This window comes from Puma concolor, chromosome E4 (assembly GCF_028749965.1).
Source record: "Puma concolor isolate L17-30 chromosome E4, mPumCon1.1.hap2, whole genome shotgun sequence".
NCBI classification, from domain to species: Eukaryota; Metazoa; Chordata; class Mammalia; order Carnivora; family Felidae; genus Puma; species Puma concolor.
In genome coordinates this window covers 9337546-9357226 of record NC_141683.1, presented here as the reverse complement: position 1 = coordinate 9357226, position 19681 = coordinate 9337546, and the positions used below count along the sequence as shown (strand labels likewise).

The following is a 19681-nucleotide window of genomic DNA, read 5'->3' as shown; positions in this document are numbered from 1 at the left end:
TCCCTTGTCTGGCCAATCAGAAAGACGCATGCTTGACATTTTCCTTTCATTGGCTGAGGATGAGTTGCTAAGCAACTTCCTCACCTTGCTAAGAATTCTGCCCTTCTGGGTCCCCGGGACTTCTCTTTCTCAAAGGCCCCCCTGTTCCCCCCAACACACACGTGCAATTCCTTACTCAGAGATTTTACGTTTGGTAAACACCAGGGACGTAGATTTCTTATGCAAGTAATTTCTTTTTTTAATTTTATGTATTTATTTTGAGGGGGGGGGAGAGTTAGAGAAGGAGGAGAGAGGGAATCCCAAGCAGGTTCTGTGCTGTCAGCACAGAACCTTACACGGGGCTTGATCTCAGGAATCGTGAGAGCATAACCTGAGCCAAAATCAAGAGTCAGTCGCTTAGCCAACTGAGCCATCCAGGCGCCCCTATGCAAGGAATTTCTATTGATGGACTCTATATAGTTCTACTCACTAACAAAAAATTATCCCAACGCCAATCCCATCCCGTTGTCTAGTATGTTTTGAGCGTCTGCTGTGTTCCAGGCACAGTGCTGGGCACCACAATGGCAGTCGTTAGCAGCAAGGGATAGAAATGAAAAGTGTGTAACATCCAGTAGGGCAGCAGACAGTCAGATTGGAGGTCATGTGGAGGACCTGTTTGTGCCAGGCTCGATTACGGGGTGATCTGGGGGATGCTGGGGGAAGGGTGGAGTGGCCGGGGGGACAGGGGTGCTCTGGGCTCAGAGCAGTGGCTATTTACTAGCCAATCCAGAAAATTCGATATTGTAAACAACTGGTATGTCCTCACCAGCGTATGGCAAGGACCATCCTTAATAGAGCATTAACTGTTGGCCTGGCTTGGGCTAAGCCCTCCACGTACATAATCTTCTATAATGGCCCTCGAGCCAGACACAGCCCTCCCTCACAGTATCTACTGGATGGTGAATTATTGCACCTGCTACCCCAGGGGCCGTACTCCCAGGTGCTGTCCGCAGTCCGATGAGGTAGGCATGTGTGCCCCCGTTTCGGGTGAGAAAACTGCGGTCCAGAGAGGTCAGCTTCCTTGCTCAAGTTTATGGGACTGGACAGAGGTGCAGCCTTCAATCTGGCCTAGGACTTTTTGGCTTTGGAGTCTTATATCGTGCACGGGCTGCATTCCGGACGCCGTCGTGCCGCGAGGCACACACCCACTTCAGCGTATGTGCCCCGAACAGCTTTGATTGCTGGTGACACTCAGCATCTCAGACTGAAGGTCTAACGCTGTCCAGTTGCCAAAGCAGGGGCCCCTGGGAAAGTGGTCCAGACCCAGACCATGTCAGATCACTGGGACCCACGCTTTGTCTTTGAGATGCCCGTGGGCCGTCTCCTACCGCCCATGTGCGTGGAGCAGGGCTGGGAGGGGTCTTGGAGACCCCTGGGCAGAATGAGGCCCAGAAATATGAAAGATTTTTCTTAAGTGTCTGGCCAACAGAGAACAGAATTTCCTGGGAAAACGCACTAGCCCTTTCCCGTCAGATGAGTGAGATTTTATTTTAAAAAGTCATTGCCGGAGCAAAGAGAATCAACTCTGCGGAGTAGAGGGTTTGTGCATTTCCCCAGCATCGGGCAGCGGGCACAATCTGGCTGTGGCTAAAGAAGATTAGGAGGGTGTAGGGTCAGGAAGCAAGCAGGGCTTTGGGGGGGGGGCGGGGGCCAGGGCGGACGGGGCTGAAGGGGCTGAAGGGGCAAGAGGGAGACACTAGAGGAAACCGTGACTTTGGATCTGGACGAGAAACCAGGTTTCTGGAAACCGTCTAGTACCTTTTGGCTGTGGCTCCCCTGTGGCTATGAGAAAACGGAAAGAGAGGGAGGGAAGCCGGTAAAAGTGCCATCAACAGCTATGCTCTGGTGTCTGTCTGTGAGAACGGGTTAATTTTCCATTGGGAAACACTTCGTCATTAGAGGCTTTCTCTCTGCTTCTTTATCTTTTTCAAAAAAAAAAAAAAAATGAATGTTCATTTTTGAGAGGGAGAGACAGAGCATCAACAGGCGAGGGGCAGAGAGAGAGGGAGACACAGAATCCCAAGCAGGCTCCAGGCTCGGAGCTGTCACCACAGAACCCGACACGGGGCTCAAACCTGTGAACCGCGAGATCATGACCTGAGCTGAAGTCGGATGCTTAACTGACTGAGCCACCCAGGCGCCCCTCTTTCCACCTCTTCTAAAAACAAAGCTATTCATGTCTAAGAGCCACTGGGTCATGGGAGAGGCAAAGAGCCAAGATGGGATTGCGTAAGATGTATCTGTCTTTGTGAATTTTATTGAAAAAAATTTTTTAAGTTTATTTGTTTTATTCTGAGAGAGAGAGAGAGAGAGAGAGAGAAAGAGAGAGAGAGAGAGAGAGAGAGAATCCCAAGCAGGCTCTGTGCCGTCAGGCTGGCAGCCTGGGGCCCGATGCTGGGCGAATTTCTTTTTTGTTAAATGTAGCTTTAAAATAGCCCACCTCTTCTGGGTCACTGACTCAGCAGAAACACGCCATATTTAAGGCCGTTGCAAACCAAGCTTTAACTCTATTTCATTCTGTCTCAGCCATGCGCCATTCTTTTTTTTTTTTTTAATTTTTTTCAATGATTATTTATTTTTGAGAGACAGAGACAGAGCATGAGTGGGGGAGGGGCAGAGAGGGAGGGAGACACAGAATCCGGAACAGGCTCCGGGCTCCGAGCTGTCGGCACAGAGACCGACATGGGGCTTGAACCCACAAACCATGAGATTGTGACCTGAGCCGAAGCTGGATGCTTACCCGACTGAGCCCCCCAGGCGTCCCAGCCACACACCATTCAGAGTATCATGGTATATTCCGATTGTCCTAATATTATTATTATTAACAATAAAAGCAATATACTTTTTAAAAAAATTTTTTTAAACTTTTTATTTTATTTATTTTTGAGACAGGGAGAGACAGAGCATGAACAGGGGAGGGTCAGAGAGAGGGAGACACAGAATCTGAAACAGGCTCCAGGCTCTGAGCTGTCTGCATAGAGCCCGACGTGGGGCTCAAACTCACGGACTGCGAGATCATGACCTGAGCCGAAGTTGGCCGCTTAACCGACTGAGCCACCCAGGCGCCCCAAAAGCAATATACTTTTAATTTCAATCGCTCTCAGCTCATCTCCTTTTATTCCTGGAACAACTTGTGAGTTCCCCAAAGTCCACGTTTTCTGTATTTTTTGTGCAGGTCAGTGTTTCCCTTACCCGTCATTCCCTCTGCACACTCTTCCCGTGATCTTCTCCGGACCGAGTATCCTTTGTCCTAGGTCAGTTCACTCTCTTTTTGAAAACTTAAATAGCTATTTTTAGAAAGGCAATCTTGTACAAAAATAGAAGCCCAGTCACCTGCTATAAATAGAAGGAAACAGTAAAAGTAATTCTTAAACTCTTAATATTTTGTGACACCCACACCCACTTAAAATACCCCCGAAGGTGTCCCTCACCACCGCGTTACAGGCGGCACACCTCGGGAGCTCTTGGGTTGATGCGGGTGTGAAGCTAAGTGGTGTTCCTGTCTGTCCCACGGCTCTGGGCCTGCTGTCGGGGTGCAGAAGTGACAAGGCACAGACTCTCTGGGACCCACGCAAGCAGAGTAAAAAGGAGAGTTGCGGGGTCCTTTGGTCTGAAGCCGAAGCCGGAAGGGAACGGCCAGGGGGTCGGACGGCCGCTGTCCCAGTGGAGAGCAGGGCTCCTGGCCCGTCAAGACAGGCTGGCTTCCAACTCACCTGTCACATGTTATCTTAGTAACAGGCTCAAGATATACGTTGGCCTCTGTGAATGTCACAGCCTTCCTGGGCCTCAGAAGAGTCTAAAATTGTTCTTTCCGATCAGTGGCCATCTGGGAAGATTTTTGGTTTTTCCGGCTTGAGTTCTTGGAAGCTGCCCTTTTCTCCCTCTCCTTCAGATAAACTTGCAGCTTGAGATCACTTCGTAATTGAGTCATCTTGCACTTTGCGATACGGTGGCTCTCCCAGTCATCCTTGCTGTCCTTGCCAACACAGACCGGAGGCAGCGTGGGTTTCAGACCAACAGTTCGAATCTAGGCTCTGTCGCTTATCCCCCCGGGTAGCGCCAGGTGCCATGCTAGGGGTGGGGACGCGAAAATGGACACTTCTCCCCTTCTCTCGGTTGAGTGGAAAAGCCAGGGCAATAAACAAATATGGCGACACAGTGGAATCAGTGCTAGGATAGGAGTAAACACAGGCTATTATGAGAAAACAGAAAAGGGCATCAGACGAGTCCGGGAACACCAGCGAAGTCTTCCTGGAGGAGGGGACACTTGACTTAGACCTTGAAGGAGGAATAAGAACGTCATGGAAATGGAGAGGAGAGCAAATCATCCTGGAGCAGAGAGCAGCTTGGGGGCGGGGGGAGGCTGAGCCCCTGAAATGGTCCCCACAGGCTTATCGTCAGGAGGAAGTGAGTTAACGCATGGAATTTGCCTAATGCTATTCAGGATAGGTGGTAAGTGTCCGACCTGTTCATTTGAACCCCTTTGCCACTCCTCCGTGGACCCCTGGAATGTGATTCATCCTCAGCCGTGCTACTTAATTTTTTTTAATGTTTATTTATTTTTGAGGAGAGAGAGAGAGACAGAGTGGGAGCAGAAGAGGGGCAGAGAGAGAGGGAGACCCAGAATCCGAAGTGGGCTCCAGGCTCCGAGCTGTCAGTGCAGAGCCCGACGCGGGGCTCGAACTCATGAACGGTGAGATCATGACCTGAGTGGAAGCTGGATGCTTAACCAACTGGGCTGCCCAGGCACCCCCCCGCCCCCATCAGCTGTGCTACTTAGAACAGGGTGATTGGGATTTATCTGTTAATGAGACATTTGTCCCCGATGGAGACTCCCCGGGTAGGATGACAGGAGGGTCAGAGCTTCCTTGGACGTGGGACTGGCTGTTCTCCCTCCAGAGAGACCTTAGGCGTGTTAGCAGAAGCTCAAGAGAAACTCTAGGCTGACATTTTTTCCAGTGGAATATTTATGTTTAAGAGTCTTTGCACAGAGAAAACATGAGCTCAAGGAAGTGTATCGACCCCCATGTTCACCGCAGCATTATTTACAATCCCCAAGAGGTGGAAGTAACCTAGGTGTCATCCATGAGCGCATAAAAGTTGTATATGTGATGGAGTATTATTCTGCCATCAGAAAGAGTGAACTCTTGTCATCTGTGACAACACGGACGGACCTTGGGGGACTACGCCCAAGTGAGGTAAGTCGGACAGAGGAAGCCAGATCCTGTATGATCTCACTTATGTGGAATCTAATAATAATAATGAAAACACACTGAACTCATAGCACCAGAGATCAGATTGGTGGTTGCCAGAGGTAGGGATAGGGGCGGGAGAAATGGGTGAAGGGAGTGAAAAGGTACAAACTTCTAGTCATAAAATAAGTAAGTTCTTGGGATGTGACGTCCAGCACGGCGACTATAGTTAATAGTACTGTACCGTATATTTGAAAGTTGCTGGGAGTAGATCTAAAAGTTCTCATCACAAGAAAAAAAGAAAAACCATTCAGGGCGGCTCAGTCGGTTGAGTGTCTGACTTCAGCTCAGATCGTGATCTCGCGGTTCGTGGGTTCGAGCCCCGCGTCGGGCTCGGCGCGGAGCCTGGAGCCCGGAGCCTGTTTCCTCTTCTGCGTCTCCCTCTGCTCGCGCTCATCTCTGTCTCTCAAAAACAAATAAAACATTAAAAAAAAAAAAAAAAACAAGAAAAACCATTTCCAACTGTGTGTGGTGACGGATGTTAACTAGTCTTATTAGGGTGATCATTTTGCAGTATAAACAAATACCGAATCATTCGGTTTTGCCCCTGAAACGAATACAATGTTGCGTGTCAATGATATCTCAATAATAAAAAAAGAATAGTTCTCCAGGTGCACTTCTGACGTGCTTTGCTGCCCCCAGCATTCAAAGGGGGCATGTCCCCCCCCCCCGCCCCACGTATCTTGCTCCTAACACTTCCCTTAGTGGTCCCTGATATCTCCCAAGACTTAGAGCATCCTGCACGTAGTAAGTACTCAAGAGACCACACAAGGAAGTAGCTCTATGACACGGGTGGGCTGCCCTATCATTTTTCCAGTCTCTTCTTTGCTGCTCAGATCCTGAGGTGTAGAGCTCCTCTCTTAGGGAGAGCGTGTTCCGTGCTGGGCGCCTCGGATGACAGTGGGGCACCCTCCTTGTCTGTCATCTTGAGCTGGGACTGACCCTAAGGGAGCTTAGAGTCAGGTCAGCCTGGGAAAAATGGTACCAGACAACCACATGCCCAGGGGCTGTTCCGTGGACACCTGGGACTGCAGCTCCCTGGGCCTCGAGGTAGAAAGGGTCTGGGCAGGCCTGTACGCCCTTGCCTTCCTGGGCTCCTGTGGCCATCAAGCCACGCACGGCCATCCTGCGTCTTCTTCCCTGAGGGCTGACAAAGCCCCGTGCGGTAGAGACAGGCAGGGCAAGGACTCTGTAGGCACAAAGCTGCGAAAGATAAGGGCAGTTGAGGGAGTGACAACAGCGTCTGCTGCCCCGTTGTCATGGCGGAACGTGACCCCTGATGGCAGGGACGGGGTTCTCCCGGGCTCTGAAACCCCAGCACCTGGCATAGTACCTGTACCTCAGTCAACGTTCACCGCACGTGCGTGAGTGATGTCTCCTGACCGGCAGGCTCAGCCCTGCGCCGACTCTCAGAGCACCAGGCGTGTGATGCCGAGACTTCGGAAACGGCCTGGGCACCTGCTCACCTTCCCTCCACGTGGGGGGTTTGGAGTCGACTCACCTTCCCTGGCTGGCTGGCCGAGGCCTGGGGGCTCGTGCGCTGCGCCCTTTGTGGCTCCGGCTGTTGATGTGACACGGGCCGAGGTAGATTCCAGGCGGGCAGCAGAGAAGTAAAACGTGGATGGGTGTTCTGTCCTAGGGAAGGCCCTCTCCCTCTCTCTTCTTCATTTGCCTTTATTCTACGCGCTCAGTGGGGGTGTGAGCGCCTGGGGTTCACAGATATGCAGTGGGGCTGGAAGGCGGGGAAGGGCACGGGAAACAAGCTGGGGGTGGTCTCTGTCCTCACAGGGGCCACCTCTGTGCTCCCCAGTCTCCCATCACCTTTGCTCTTCTCTTTCCAGGCTCCCCCGGCCACTCCAGCTCCACGTCTATGAGCCCATTGACAGCCTTGTCCACAGGGAAGCCAATGGACAGCCACCCCAACTACACGGACACCCCCGTGAGTGCCCCACGGACTCTGAGCGCAGTGGGGACGCCCCTCAATGCCCTGGGCTCTCCATATAGAGTCATCGCCTCTGCCATGGGCCCACCCTCAGGAGCACTGGCTGCACCTGCGGGAATCAATCTGGTTGCCCCGCCCAGCTCTCAGGTAGGTGCCCGTCCTCCCGTGGGACTTTCCAGCCACCCTGTATGGTGTCACCCGTGCCGCTCCTGGAGCCGGGCCAGCACTCGGTGGGTGCCTCCTGTGTACTTTCTGGGTCGTCTCTGCAGACGTGTCTCCTGCCGGACCTTCTTTAAGGGTGTCCTCAGGCGGGGGAGCCCCCGAGAACTGATGACGCCTCGTGATGGAGGAGACGGTGGCTCAGAGGTCACCCCTGTGGCTTAATGGTTCAACCCTGGCACTGATCTCACCATTTCTGAGGGCTGTTTGTTATCCTTGGGATGGACCCCATCTGTTCTTCTCAATCTAATGAGTACTTATCAAGTCACTGAAGTGCCTGGTGCTCTCTTACATGCCATGGTGGACGTGAAACGCTCAGGACATGGTCTTTGCTCTCTAGGAGCTTATAGTTGAGAGACGAATAGGTGGGGATGACACACGGATCAATCCAGAACATGGCAGACTGTGTTATGTACCTGTTGTCTCTGAGATAGAGGAAAAGACTGGAAACTCAGGAAGGAAGGAAGCCTCACCCAATTCCTAGTGCTTCTGCTACAACAGAGGAGAGGGGGTGTGTGCATAGTAGACGCTGCTGTAGCATGGCCAGTCGCCTCTCCTTCCTTCTAGTAGTGTCGCAGTGAGGTCGGCAACCTTCCCTTCTTGTAGTGGTCAGCTGTTGCTGCAGTGATGCTGTGTAACAAACAGTCCTCAAGTTATCATGGTGCACAAACACACACATTTTGTGTGTGTGTGTGTGTGTTCCTCACTCACAAATTTATGTTGGCTGGGATGGCTCTGTTTCAGGTGGTAGGCGAGCTGGGCTAGGCTGCAGGCTGGGTACAAGTCTGCTCCTCATGTCCCAGGCTGAAGGAGCTACTTGGGGCATGCTTTTCTCGTGGTGTCTCACGGGAGCACAAAGCCAAAACCAAACCAGAAAGGTAAGGTGGAGTGTCTGCTCGCATCATGCCCTCTGGTATCCCCTCGGCCTGAGAAAACTACATGGCTGACTCCAACATTGTGGGGCAGGGAAATAGGCTGTGACTATTTTAGCAGGAGGTACACAGTGCAAAGGATGTGAAGAATTAGGAGCAATAATCCCATCCACCATGTGCTCCACTTATGGGTATCTCAGTTTGGGGCTGGTGCCATCTTGCCCCAAACGCCAGCACATCTAGAGGCAGAATTAGTAGGTCCTGAAGCTTCCTTGGGATAAATAGTTTGGGAGAAGAGGCAGGACTCCCGTTGTGTCAGTCTTTCTACCGCAGGGAGAACTTCAGAGACTATCCCCAGACCATCCCTTTCAAGAGGCTTCATGTGCTCAGGGTCTGAAAGCAAAGCTGTGTGGAGTCACAGAACTCTAGAGCCAGTAACGGCTCCAGAAGGCTCTCGATTCAGGGATTTGAGAATCTGTGGAATACCTTGGGGGTCTTTGAGTGTGGGAGCCAGGGCCAGGTGCACATAGATCAGCGGGGCTGGTGGGGTCTGCAGGGAGCTGCCCCCTTCCCTTGAAGCCGTTGCAATTCAAAGACATGAAGCTTGCACAGGCCAAGCAAAGTACTCCTGTGGGTCACATCTGGCTGGCCCTTTTCACCCCGACTTGTCATCTGATGGTTTCACCTATAGGATCTTCTTCAGAGTGTACATTTCTCCCCTATCCCAGATCTTGGCCCTTGTGGAGCTGGTAAAAGCCCAGCTGAGAACCACGAATTCTGTCTAAGCCCTCATCCCACAAATGAAGTAACAGGACTCAGTGAGCTCAAGTGACACATCCAGCATCTCCCAGCCAGTCAGCAGCAGAGCATGGGTTCAAGCCCAGGTGTCGTGACCCCCGCTGTGTGTTCATGATGCTGCATTCACCTGCTGCTGTGGTCTGTGCTGACTCAATCCGTGACCCCAAGATCTTCCGTTGGCCACCAAGGATTAAAAGATGAGTAATCCGGGCACCTGGGTGGCCCAGTTGGTTAAGTGTCCGACTCTTGATTTCAGCTCAGGTCACCATCTCGCGGTTCTTTTTTTTTTTTTTTTCTTTTTAAATTTTTAAAAACGTTTTATTTATTTTTGAGACAGAGAGCGACAGAGCATGAGCAGGGGAGGGTCAGAGATAGAGGGAGACACAGAATCCGCAGCAGGCTCCAGGCTCTGAGCTGTCAGCACAGAGCTTGACGCGGGGCTCGAACTCACGAACCACGAGAGCATGACCCGAGCCGAGGTCGGACGCTTCACTGACTGAGCCACCCAGGCGCCCCAACCGTCTCGCGATTCTTGAGTGCGAGCCCCACATGGGGGCTGCCCCTCCTCTGCTCACTCACTCACTCTCTGTCTCAAAATAAATAAATCAAACTTGAAAAAAATGAAAGATGACTAATCAGTGCTCCTAAGGTGTCTCTTGCGGACGTGGCACGTCATGTGGGCAAATTGCAAGGCAGTGTCTTGTGGGCTATGGTAGGCTAAGAGCAGAACTGAAGGAGCAGAAGCCAAGGACTCCGGACCTTCCCAGGTGTGTGTTCCACGAGAGGAGCGGGGTCCAGACGGCCGGGGGAAGGGCAGGTATTTATGCCAGCAGCGCTGGTGACACGTAGCCTTCAGAACGTGAGACCCTGATGAGGTTGGTTTATTCACGCTCTTCCTTGTGAACGGACCCCAGGAAGGCAGGTCATAGCCAGTAGGCAAGAGACAGAAGGACACGTTGAGGCTCCGGGCTGCAAGGAAAGTCTTGCTGGGGCGTTCGTGGTCCTTCACTTAACTACTCACGGGGACCGACTTTGCGTCTGGCGGTACTTGATGCTCTCGTAGGTTCTGGGGAAAAGCGCGGAGCAAGGTGGCTAATGTCTTCACGTTCACGGCAGTTAGACCGCAGCAGGTGAGACGGAGACGAAACAAGCGAGCGAGGTGGTTTCACATAGCAATCGTTCTATCTGCGAAGAAGTGAGGCAGGGTGAGGTGACAGACAGTGACAGGGCCTGTGGGTGGGGAGTGGGCAAGGCCCCATCCTTCAAGGCTGCTTTTAGCAACCAGGCTCCGGTCTGATTGAGCCAAACCTAGCCGACACGTTCGGCTTCACAGCCGTGTGAGTGGCAGGGACGCTCGCTATTCCTGGACCGTATGTCTGTACAGAGGGATTGGGGTTGAAAGGTCAGCTGAAAGCTTCGGTCCTGGCCAACTGGGCTGTGTGCAGAGGCCGAGGCCAAGTTTCACTCCGGGAGCTATATTAAGCTTGCCAAGCTCTGGGGGAGCTCAGCGGCCCCGGGACACTGAACGGCGTCGTGGCCTCGGGCTCCAGACACGTTTCGCCTAATTAACCAGATGACACAGGACATCTAGGACCCTCGGTGTTAGCTGCGGTGAGTTGGACTCTGAACCACCTGGATAGACTGTCTATGCATCCTGCCTTCCTCGCCCAGGATGGGTCTGAGCAGGACCCGCACGGGAAGCGTGCTCCTCCTGTGACCTGGGTCTAGGGTAAGTGCAGTTTGCGGGGGGAGGGGAGGGGGTGCTCTGGTGTGGGAGCAGCAGGGCCCTGTCTCCTGTTCCCTGCCCTGTCGTTCCGGTGCTTGACTAAGTCTTTCTGCTCTTGTGGGACTTTCATTCGTGAGGAGTAAAGAGAACTGAACAGATACTCTGGACACGGGGACCGTGTAACCTTTCGCAAACCACTTAAGCTTATGTCTGTCCTCAGTTTCCTTTTCTCTTTCAGGGTAACATGCTTTATGAACATTAAAGGAGCTATGATTTATAAAGTCACTTCTTAAGTGCTCTCTGGTGGCAGTAAGGTGGCATCATTATTATTATTATTATTATTATTATTATTATTATCATTATAATTATTATTATTATACCTAGGTGATATGCACCTCAGTGATTTACATTCTACCCCTATGGGATCTTTGATCCCAGGGTATTCTCTTGCTGAGAGGTTCTAGAAAAGTTAATTTCAATAAGCATTCATTGAACCAGGCCCTGGAAGTAAAAAAAAAAAAAAAAAAAAAAATTATAAGGATCCGTCTCTGCTGTGGGGCGCCTGGCTGGCTCAGTCAGCAGAGCGTGTGACTCTTGATCTCTGGGTTGTGAGTTTGAGCCCCACGTGGAGTGTAAAGATTACTTAAATAAATAAAACTTAAAAAAAGAAAAAGAAAAAGAAAAAGAGTCAGTCTCTGCTCCGGGGAGTATTTAAGTTGAGGGAGCAATTTCCAGAAACACCAAATATGTGGTTGGGAAGATACTTATGCAGCTTTCAGACAAAATGATCAAGGCCACATTTTCCTGACTCTGTGTGTGTGTGTGTGTGTGTGTGTGTGTGTGTGTGTGTGTGAGAGAGAGAGAGAGAGAGAGAGAGAGAGAGAGAGAGAGATCTGTTGCCTGCACTTGGAAACAAGCCCTGAAAGTTCTTGGAAGGCCCCTACCTCTTTCTCCCCTCCTGAACCCTGCTGCTGGACCTGGGTTCTGTCCCTGATAATTCCTGCTCAGGTAGTACTTTCCTTTCAGATTTTTATAGAGAATACTCAAATAATAAAAATTATGAATGTTGGAGTTGAAACAGACCTTAAAGGCCGTCTTGTTTAATGATTAAAAAAAATTAAGCCATGAAGTCTTGTCTCCAAGAGAAAGCATGTTTGGAAGGTTAATGTGTACGTTTTCTTTCTTTTAAAAAAATTTTTTTTAAAGTTTATTTATTTATTTTGAGAGAGAGAAAGCATGAATGGGGGAGGGGCAGAGAGAGGAGAGAGAAAGAGAGAGAGAATCCCAAGCAGGCTCCGCACTGTCAGTGCAAAGCCTGATGCGGGGCTCAAACTCACAAACTGTGAGATCATGACCTGAGCCGATCGCTACTGAACCGACTGAGCCCCCCAGGTGCCCCCTAATGTGCATGTTACAAACAGGTGTGGGTGAACTAGGAGCAGGAGATCTGAAGCCTTCTTGTTCACCTTCCCCGCTGCCCCGCCATGCACACTCTGAGTTGGAAAACCCACCGATCTAATCTGTAGATGAGGCAAAGGGTCTCTGACGCAGTGACCTGGTCAAGATCACGCAGTGAGGAGGGGGCTGGTCCCCACCAAACCCAGGGCTCCTCTCCCCCCTGTAGAAGGCGCAGGCTCCTTACTCCTCATGACAAGGCCCTCTTCTAGATTAAAGCAGCGCCCCGTATACAGTCCGCTCCCTGGAAAAAGAGTGCCTGCCTGTGGCCTGGCAGGCCGGCCACGTCTCTGCGTTTAGTGGGATAATTTTGGCTGAAAGCAGCTCAGAAATGTGGGAGCTGATGTTCCGTGATGGCTCCGGGGCATCCAGGAAGCATTTGGTCCCTGGCTGAGTCTGCAAATGGAAGCCAGGCCAGTCAAGTGTGTTTCCACCCTGTTCTCGGGGAGCAGCCAGCTGCCTGGTGAACCCCCGCTCTGAAAAGTGCTCACTTCCGCGGGGCTGCTTCTAATGGAACCAGACAGCCAGGCGGGGGACTCGGGGGGCCAGGCAGCTAATGGGTTTGCGCTCTGGCGGGTGCCTTCTAGCCCGTCTGCCCTCGCTCGGAGCCCACACAAACCCCGAGCCAGCGAAGAGGCCAGTGGGTATCAGCCCTTCTGTCCCAACCCCTCCCTTCTGCCACCTGCCCACCCCCCCGCCCCCATGACCCAGGAAGAGAAAGGTGGGGGGGGGTGGCCGGCTCCCAGCTGGGAGACAGAGGGCTCCCCACCAAGGAGGTGGGCCAGGAGGCTCAGAGACTCAGAGTCTCCTGCCGCAGCAAGACAGACCTTGTGGTAAAGGACTGGTCTGGGAGCCCAGCGCTGGAGCTCTGGCCTGTTAGCCTGGGGAGGCTCCGCGTCTCCCCGGGAGGCCTTGACACCCCCTGTGTCTCTCTCCTCCAGGCTTTCCTCGAACTGCCCCCCCATTTATCTCCCCGAGGCGGAGTTTTGAGAGCGGGATTCCTCAGCCCAGAACCTCCCGTGGCTGCTCTTAATTGCTTCTCAAGATTAGATCCACTCTCCTTAGCTGGGCGGTCAGGCCTCAGGCCTCTGTCACAGCCCAGCCCTCGGCCTTGCCTCCCACCCCTGCAGCCCACAGGAACCCCTGGGCTTCCCCCAGGCCTTTGCTCTCAGAGCCTTTAGCCCGTGAGGGGCCCGTCCAAACCTGACCCACTTTTAAAGGCGGCCAAGGCCTAGCTCCAATGCCACCACCTTCAGGAAGCGTTCCCAAATCTCCGTTGTTTGGGGTCTTTCCTTCCTAAACCATCCCAACTGACTTTTAATCTTGTCAAATGGCCTTGAGGCGGTACTACATCCTCCTCCTTTCGGTATCCCCACGGTATTTCTGAACAAACACATGAATAAACCGCTCTAAGGCCTAACTTCCCTCATCTGGAAAATAGAACGACCTCATAGGGCTGCTGCAAGGATTAGGAGAGCAGCGAGCAGCGTGGGAGCTTTCTACGGTGGGTGGGGCTAGCGGTGGGCGGGGCTCATGGTGGGCGGGGCTAACAGCAGCAGTAAAGGTATCTACAGTTGTGTGACCGCTTTGGGCTGGAGACAGTGAGGCTGGTTCCACCGGACCTGACTGTGGAAGGAGGAGGCGAGTGAGCGTCTCTTGAGCCTCAGGGGATGGCGGCCTCCTCCTCGTTCCCATGCCCGTTCTCCTCCGTCTGAGGATTTGGGGACAGAGCCTCCTCAGTCAGCTAGCGGGTTCTCTCTCTGGGGTCGTCTGACCTGAAATGCTTCCATTTCATGGGTGGATCTAAGTGGTTAGTATCTGTGTCACTGAGGCACTCAAGGAAAGTTGTTGCCTAGAATTTACATCGACGGAAACCCCCCTCACCTGATTTCTGAAAAATAGACACATCTAAATATGTCCCTTATCTGAAGTGATGATAATGTATTATGACAACGTTAAATAATTTTCTGACCACCCCCTGCTCACCAAGAAATGGAATCATTTAACCCCATTGGTGAATGTGGCCTCATTTACTACAGGATTCCCAGCACCTAATAGACTGTTGGCTTATAATAAACACTAGAATTCTTGTCTTGATCAACCAGATTTTATGGGAATGATAAAGGCCACAATTTATGGGACCCCTAATGTGTGCCAGGCACTGTGATGGGGATTTTACATCATTATCTCATTGAATCCTCCCAGTGACTACGTAAACTAGGTCTTACTAGGCTCATTTTCCAGATAAAGAAACCGAGGGTCGAACAAGATTAGTAACTTCTTTGAAGTCACGCAGCCAATAAGGGCAGCCTGGGAGTTGGTCCCAGTTCCCTGGGACTCCCAAGCCATGTTTTTCCCACCATACCGGTGATTCCGAGCTCTGATGCACATAGCATTACCCAGGAAACCTGAAGAAAGGTCAGTACCAATGGCCATCTGACCCATTGACTCAAAATTTCTGGGTGTGGATCCCTGGCCTCAGTTTTTGTTCTAAGCTCCCAGGTGTACATCCAGGGTTGAGAACCACAGTATGAGACCAAAACAAAGCCAAATACTGGCTACAAGTTCTAGATGTCCTGTCTTAGCCTTGTAAAGAGAGGGGGGAGGGGAGAGGAAGAGAGAGAGAATCCTCCCATCCCATGTGTGTTTTCACCCTTCACACAAATTAATTTTTAAAAATTCCTGGTGACTTTGACTTTGAAGCAAGGAGCTGAAGGCTGTCTTGTGTTTTCTGCATCCCATAGAGCACTTGACCCAAGCCTCTGCCCATCTCCCGTGCTCAATAAATATTTGCTTAGTGAATTGAAAAGCTGGTAAATTTAAAAGGAACCTAACTCAGGCTGTGTTGTGTTTTATGTTTTATTGATCACTCCTTCTGTCCCAAAGGCCTTGAATAGAGAAACAAATCCTACCTTTGGTTTAGTTTAGGAATTACAGTCACTTTGGTGAGGCAGTACGATTCGAAATTCACACGGACCATACAGAAGTCTGTAGTCTGTGGAACCTCTCTGAAACTTCCAGATCCTTACCAGGTGCCTCTGCTGGACATTTAAACATACTCCCTAACCACCTTTGTTTGCGTTTACTTAACTAAGCGTTTTTCCTTTTGGCACATGTTGTGACTCTTCAGTGCAAGTGTGCAGTTTTGAGGAAGGAGAGATCTTCTAGGTTAAAAAAATTTTTTTAATGTTTATTTATATTTGAGAGTGAGAAACAGAGCATGAACGGAGGAGGGGCAGAGAGAGACACACACACACACAGAAACCAAAGCAGGCTCCAGGCTCTGAGCTGTCAGCACAGAGTCCGACGTGGGGCTTGAACCCACGAACCGTGAGATCATGACCTGAGCTGAAGTCGGACGCTTCACCGACTGAGCCACCCAGATGCCCCGAGATCTTCTAGGTTTTATATCTCCTTTCACAGTGCTTAGAATGTTGAGCTGTGCACATGGGCACCCAGAATTTCTGCTAATCGGATGACCTAGTCATGATCACTTAAGATTTCTTTGATGAATATGGAACACTTAGCGGCTTCTTGGTGATCTCCCCAGACACTGGGAGACTTGGAGGTGGTGGTGGTGGTGAGGAGCTAATGTGAACGTGTGGTAAAAGACGAGGGATAGGAGGCACATAAAATTCATTTCTTCAGCCATCCAAACACAGCGACTCCCCACCCCGGGTGCTGGGACCACGTCAGACACAGGGAAGACAAAGCACCCAGTCTCTGGCTGTACGGATTTTCCAGTTTCACAGGAAGATGGTCTGTTTCTTACATTCAAGTTCAAAACCACGAGCTGGGGCTTTCTGCCCAACTTTTTGGGTGCTACTGGAATAATTTGGGCATGTGGTTTGGCATCCTCTGTGGGTTCGTTAAGGTGACGACTACACGTATCTTCTCTTCCATTTTACTGTGAACTCTTTAAGAATGTGCATTTTTATTTTTTTTTATTTTATTATTTTTTTAAATTTTTTTTTTCAACGTTTTTTATTTTTGAGACAGAGAGAGACAGAGCATGAACGGGGGAGGGGCAGAGAGAGAGGGAGACACAGAATCGGAAACAGGCTCCAGGCTCCGAGCCATCAGCCCAGAGCCTGATGCGGGGCTCGAACTCACGGACCGCGAGATCGTGACCTGGCTGAAGTCGGATGCTTAACCGACTGTGCCACCCAGGCGCCCCTACATTTTTATTTTTTAAAAATTTTTCATTTTTTTAAAAGTGTGCGTTTTTAGACCTTCCCTTTGTACCCCAGCGCCTCACACGGTGTCTCCATGGCGAGTACTCAGTGAGTGTCTATAGACTGACTGAATGGATTTGCATTTTTTGCTTGGTTCTCTTGGAGTCTAAATCTTTTGCCTAAGAGCCGTAGCTCCTCTTGGAGCACTGCTGAATAGACACACAGTAGTTTTACAGAATCTAAAAACACACAGCTGGCTTGTCCTAAGTGTGTCTGAAGCGTGTCCCCGGTGGATTTCTAGCTGTGATGAAACAGACGAGTGAAATGAGTGAAGGCAGAGCACTCCGATGATGTGTTGTGATTTTCGATTTAGGTTTTGGTGTCTAGGAATGATTTGGTTCCTCTATGTCCCCTTTTCTCCCTCCCTCCCTTAAATTCATATCCCCCACGGACAGTTTTGGATACTCTGTACTTGGAAACCTCTTCTTGAAATAGAACTTGTTTTTTTTTTTTTTCTCCCTGCAAGGATACCCCTGTTACTTTTGGTCTCAGGCGTTGGGTCTGCCCTGGCTCTGTGTTTTATTGTGTGTTTTCTCTCACAGCTAAATGTGGTCAACAGTGTCAGCATTTCAGAGGACATCAAGCCCTTACCAGGGCTTCCTGGGATTGGAAACATGAACTACCCATCAACCAGCCCTGGATCCCTGGTTAAACACATCTGTGCCATCTGCGGGGACAGATCCTCAGGTACATGTAGAAGCAGATGTCACTCTGGGGTGTCCCACACAGTGAGGGTCTCAGAGATGGCACCTGGTCCACTAACCACCTGGCTATATTGTACCCAGTGGAAGGAAAAGGGCCTTTTTGGATGGTCCAGCTTGGGGCCCAGGCTGTAAGTTTCTGCTGCTGCGCTCGTAGCCGGAAATCCGGATGAATTTAAAGTATGGTTTCGGTTTTAAGGATTGGCTTTGCAGGAAGCCCCTCCGTGGAGTTACTGTGTTGCATGTGTATCTGGAAGAGAGAAGCTGTTCTGATCAGTAGGTGTCTCTTTAATTGTTTTTATTTTATTTTTTATTTTTGTAATGTTTATGTTTATTGTTGAGAGAGAGAGAACCACAGAGCACGAGCAGGGGAGGGGCAGAGAGAGAGAGGGAGACACAGCATCCGAAGCAGACTCCAGGCTCCGAGCTGTCAGCACAGAGCCCGACGCGGGGCTTGAACTCACGAACCATGAAATATGACCTGAGCCAACATCAAGAGTCAGGCACTTAACCACCTGAGCCACCCAGTCACCCCCCAAGATCTTTATGTCATAAGCCTGCATGTCATATTATGCTATAGAGATCATACACTAATTTATTCCTCCAACAAGCAGTAGCATCTAGAAAATCCATAACTCAGGTTCCTCGTCTGCTTTTCGGTGGGGCTCCCATGTCCTTGGGCCTCAATTATGGGGAAATATTAGGAAGGCTGAGGTTTTTTCCCCCATTAGATAATACATCACAAGCATAAATATTTTTATTTATTATGTATACTAACGTCTTGAATGGAGACAGAACATTTAGCTTAACTAAACACAGGAGTTGCCTTAATAAAATAAATGTAAACAAAGCCTCGGGTCAAGATTTTTCCTTTTTTTCTTTTTTCTTTTTTTTTAATATGAAATTTATTGTCAGATTGGCTTCCATACAACACCCAGCGCTCATCCCAAAAGGTGCCCTCCTCAATGCCCGTCACCCCCCCTCCCCCCCCCATCAACCCTCAGTTTGTTCTCAGTGTTTAAGAGTCTCTTAAGACTTTTCTAATAATGCTCTCCGGAATTAGCCATTCCAGAGAGTGCCTTCCAGAGGGAAGACACGAGGAAGGGCACCTTCATCCTGCTTAGTCTCCTTCCTGGGATCAAGCCTGCCTTCTCTGCCGGTTACCCTTTGCGGTCCCCTCCCCGGGTCCAGGTGACGTGCCAGTGTCCCTGGGGGGAGAGCCCGGGGGCTCTTTTGAATGAAAGATCCAGACAAGCACAAGGACTGTCTCCGCAGCGTTCGTTTTCTTTTCTTTTCTCTTGCCTTTTCCTGGGAGCAGGAAAGCACTATGGTGTGTATAGCTGTGAAGGCTGCAAAGGCTTCTTCAAGAGAACCATACGCAAGGACCTCATGTACACGTGCCGGGATAACAAGGACTGCCTCATTGACAAGCGTCAGCGGAATCGCTGTCAGTACTGCCGCTACCAGAAGTGCCTGGTGATGGGCATGAAGAGAGAAGGTGAGGCTCCCATTCCCCGGGGGGAGACCGCCTTGCGATTTCTCCGGGACCCCGGCCGGGCGCCCCCTGCCCGGGCAGCGAGCGCCCCAGAGCACAGAGAGCAGTGTCGCCTTCCTCCTCCCCCACTCACGCATCCTTGCCCTGGAGCTCGGGGGACGGTCCCCCGGTCCCCCGGCCGGACCCTCTCCCTGGCTCTTCCGAGCCCTGGGAAGCAGGTCCTCGAGTCGGTTTCAGGGTCCCGGAGCGCAGCCCCACAAACGGAGCCTCAGTGCCTCTCTGGGAGGAGCTGGCCTCCCGCCTCTAATCCTCACCGGGGAAGCCCGCTGGGTTGAGTCGTCTCTCTGGGCTTTTATAACCCGGGGCTGCCACAGGTCCTCTGAGACTGGTGTATTCCGTGGTGTTGCAGGCAATCAGACTCGGCCTCCTCATTCAGAGAGACCCGCATGTGTAACTTCCATGTCTTTCCAGTTTACAGTGTGGCTTAGCTGGGCTGTATGGAATGAAAAAAAAAAAAAAAATCTGAAAGTGCTTTCTGTTCATTTAGAAAATCGAAAAGGCTTTCTGTTAAGTAACACAACTAAATCGAATTGGGCAGTTAATTAACGCACGAACTCAGGCGAGTACAAGTGTACATGGTGAGCCTTCCTAGATTCAGAGTGAGGAAGTCTTGTCTCTGCCTGGGAACTAGGAACAAGGCATTTAGTCAGTCCCGGGAGACTCCTCATGCTTGAAGAACTTCTTTTCTCTGAGGAGAGGGGAGGCTGACTGAAAGGATCCACAAAGAGAAGGTCTTTGAGCCCCTTCTAGGAGAGAATGCTACCAAGAAGGAAAGAAATGGCAGGCCTAGCATGTCTGAGGTAGACGGAGGGGGCCCTTTAGAGTAATTAATAGCCCTCATCATTCTACAGCGGAGGAAACCAGTATGGACCGAGGAGGTGAGTTTT

At 50.9% G+C, this 19681-nt stretch overlaps 1 protein-coding gene and 1 long non-coding RNA gene across 6 annotated transcripts in view; one reads left to right on the top strand and one right to left on the bottom strand.

Annotated features, from left to right (window-relative positions):
- The window catches only part of RXRG (retinoid X receptor gamma), a 44679-nt gene that overhangs the window by 10616 nt on the left and 14382 nt on the right, over positions 1 to 19681 (top strand). The window contains exons 1-4 of one of the 5 annotated variants that reach the window (XM_086694476.1): positions 4458 to 4491; positions 7133 to 7380; positions 17081 to 17225; positions 18558 to 18737. In XM_086694476.1, the coding sequence (XP_086550602.1) occupies positions 4473 to 4491; positions 7133 to 7380; positions 17081 to 17225; positions 18558 to 18737 (592 nt within the window). In that variant the 5' untranslated portion in view covers positions 4458 to 4472. Of the gene's footprint in view, positions 1 to 4457; positions 4492 to 7132; positions 7381 to 10604; positions 10852 to 13929; positions 14114 to 17080; positions 17226 to 18557; positions 18738 to 19681 lie in introns of those variants that run through there. The other 4 variants (XM_086694477.1, XM_086694478.1, XM_086694479.1 and 1 more) reach the window with 4 other exon arrangements.
- On the bottom strand, positions 9986 to 11363 carry LOC147572451 (uncharacterized). The gene is made up of 2 exons (XR_015246337.1): positions 11244 to 11363; positions 9986 to 10307 (listed from the first exon to the last, which is right to left on the bottom strand). It is a non-coding gene; the product is annotated as an uncharacterized LOC147572451 (long non-coding RNA).